At 39.6% G+C, this 2,913-nt stretch overlaps 1 protein-coding gene across 3 annotated transcripts in view; it reads right to left on the minus strand.

Annotated features, from left to right (window-relative positions):
* The window catches only part of Col12a1 (collagen type XII alpha 1 chain), a 121,880-nt gene that overhangs the window by 96,653 nt on the left and 22,314 nt on the right, over positions 1 to 2,913 (minus strand). For 2 of the 3 annotated variants that reach the window (XM_021207140.2, XM_021207141.1), the window contains exon 11: positions 1,975 to 2,247. The exons of the other annotated variant lie outside the window; for it this stretch is intronic. In XM_021207140.2, the coding sequence (XP_021062799.1) occupies positions 1,975 to 2,247 (273 nt within the window). The remainder of the gene's footprint in view (positions 1 to 1,974; positions 2,248 to 2,913) is intronic. 3 annotated transcript variants of the gene reach the window in all.

Genomic DNA, 2,913 nt, shown 5'->3' on the forward strand with positions numbered 1-2,913 from the left:
TCCTCCTCCTCCTCCTCCTCCTCTTCCTCCTCCTCCTCCTTCTCAGCTGTTGTTGTAATGGTGGTAGGTGGTGATGGGAGGGGGGAGAATGTAGTGTTTACTTCTACGTTTTATTTTTATGAAAAAACTGTAATAGCAATATTAAAGAGAAAACCAGTTCCCCATAGCCAGAAGCAAACAATGTCAATTTATTTGTAAGCAATGTAGTTTTTCAGCCAATTAAAAGAATGAAAATAAAACTAAGTACAGAAAATGCAACTTTAAGAGTTTAGATCAGAAAATGTTCAATCTCAAGGTTAGTGCCCTAAAGTGACTAACAGTATAGCTGTCTCCTGTGCTTTCTACTTCTTTTTTTTTTAAAGATTTATTTATTTATTATATGTAAGTACACTGTATCTGTCTTCAGACACTCCAGAAGAGGGCGTCAGATCTTGTTACAGATGGCTATGAGCCACCATGTGGTTGCTGGGATTTGAACTCCAGACCTTCGGGAGAGCAGTCGGGTGCTCTTACTCACTGAGCCATCTCACCAGCCCATGCTTTCTACTTCTTGCTATAGAAAACTTTCTCTCTTCTGTCTCAGAGAGGGCTGAAATAAAACTGTCCAGCACCCGGCCCCTCAAACCTTAGCATTCTGGGAGAATGTGAAGCATCATTACAAACATGGTGTCTATTTGTACCAAAGGACAGTGGACGTAAATAGGAGAATGAAATTCAACAGCTAAGCAGATTGCTTTTTTTTTTTCTTTTCCCCCTGAGACAGGGTTTCTCTGTGTAGCCCTGGCTGTCCTAGAACTCACTTTGTAGACCAGGCTGGCCCGGAACTCAGAAATCTTCCTGCCTCTGCCTCCCAAGTTCTGGGATTAAAGACGTGTGCCACCACCACCCAGCTACATTTAAGTTTTAAAGGCTTTCAGACTTGTGTTTCTTCTTGAACCCCAGTGGGCATTATAAGCAATCAATAAAAAAGCAGAAATATCTTAAGTATGAAGCTCTAAGTTATACTATATCATGTACAAAAGGAAAATATCAATCTTCTTTGAAAAATGTTTTAGAGATGAAGATTCCTTAATTTTATTAATAAGGTATGCAATGTGTGCTGGCTCTATCTTCAAGTGCTTCTTCTTTATACATCTTAATTTTCATGATGCCCCTTTGGAGTTCTTTTCCTTGCACCCAGTCAAAATTAGGAAGAGAATCTACATCTCTTGTAATTTATCACTACTTCCGTATTAAGCTGTGATACTTGACTTGTCTTCGTTTTTTTCTTAGCCATATTAAATGAAATTAATTATACCAAAGGGTATTCAGCACTAGTCAGTAAAGAGGACACATCTCAAACACTAGTAGAATTATTTTGCTCATGTCCCAGCAGTGCTATTCACAATAGCTAAATGCAGGAACAACCTGAATAGATGTATTCATACAATGAGATGCGGGTCATCCTTTAAAAACAAAATTCTGCCCAAGTGTAGTGATACAAGCCTTCAATCACAGCACTCAGGGGTCAAAAGTAGGCAGATCCCTGTATGTTCAAGGTTAGTCTGGTTTACGTAGCAAATTAAGGTCAGCCCGAGCTACATAGTGAGATCCTGAGTCAATAAATAAATAATAAACAAACATGTAACATGAATGAGTAATCAGACAAAGTGAAAGAAGTCATACCAAGGAAAAACAACACATGATCCCATCGTATACAGGCTTAAAATAATCAAATTCAAAGGAACAGAAGGCAGGATGTCAGTCCAGGAGCAGGGTACCTGGGAAATGGAGACCTGCTACAGGGTTCTGGTTATGCATATTCTACACATGGATGTGGGTAATGACAGATGTATGAGATCTATATACTCCATGCAATTGAACTGTGCACCTAAAAGATGTAGTAAAAGCAGGTGGTTTAATCATGCTATAACATTGCTCTCTAATTAATTGCAAAGTTTAGAAATAACATAGGAGAGAGAACTCCTCCCGTACCTTCTGCCGTGGTCTCCTCCCCAGTTACAGGAACACTGAAGCCATCCTCATACTCTGCCGTCACATTCACCAAGTACAGGGTTTCTGGCCTCAGGTTGTTGAGAACAACACTAGTGCTGGAGGCTGGCTCTACCACTGTGACCTCATCATTACCAGTAGCATCCTTGTACGTGATGTGATAGGAAAAGACATTGTCTCCAGGAGGAGACCATTCAGCTTTGAAACTATTAGCAGTTACCTGAGTAAACCTCAGATCCTTTGGTGGCACGTAAGCTGTTTAAAAGGAAAAAAGAAATAATTTAAATTTTTAAATCTATGAAAGGCCCGTAAAAAATCAACCTCTCGACTCTGTGCTTCTGAAATGGTTGATTTTCATTCAGGAGCAGAGTCATTGAGGCGCATGCACAGGACCACTGAGAGAAGGCTTCCCTCTTAAAATGAAGTCCTGATCATTTTCTTTGACTATAAATAACAGTGATTATATTATATGGAGAAAGTAATAAATTAAAATGAACTTGAATGCTGAACTTCTCAAGACGAAGCATTAATAAAATAAATATTTCCCCACAAGTGTATATTTAGATAGTGGCAGATTTTAAATGAACCATAATAATTTTCCCATTCATACCTGGTCCTCTTAGTGACAGGTAGATAGATATCCCAGGGCAAAACTAAGGAACTTTCTTACAAATGAATAATTATAGTAACCAGGAAGGGGTCTCAGTTGAGAAAGCATTTGTACTGGCTAATTTTATGCCAACTTGACACAGCTGGAGTTATCACAGAGAAAGGAGCTTTAGTTGAGTAAATGCCTACATGAGATCCAACTGTAAGGTATTTCCTCAATTAGTGATCAAGGGGGGAGGGCCCCTTGTGGGTGGTGCCATCTCTGGGCTGGTAGTCTTGGGTTCTATAAGAGAGCAGGCTGAGCAAGCCAGG

The sequence above is a fragment of the Mus pahari genome, chromosome 10 (genome assembly GCF_900095145.1).
Source record: "Mus pahari chromosome 10, PAHARI_EIJ_v1.1, whole genome shotgun sequence".
Lineage (NCBI taxonomy): Eukaryota > Metazoa > Chordata > Mammalia > Rodentia > Muridae > Mus > Mus pahari.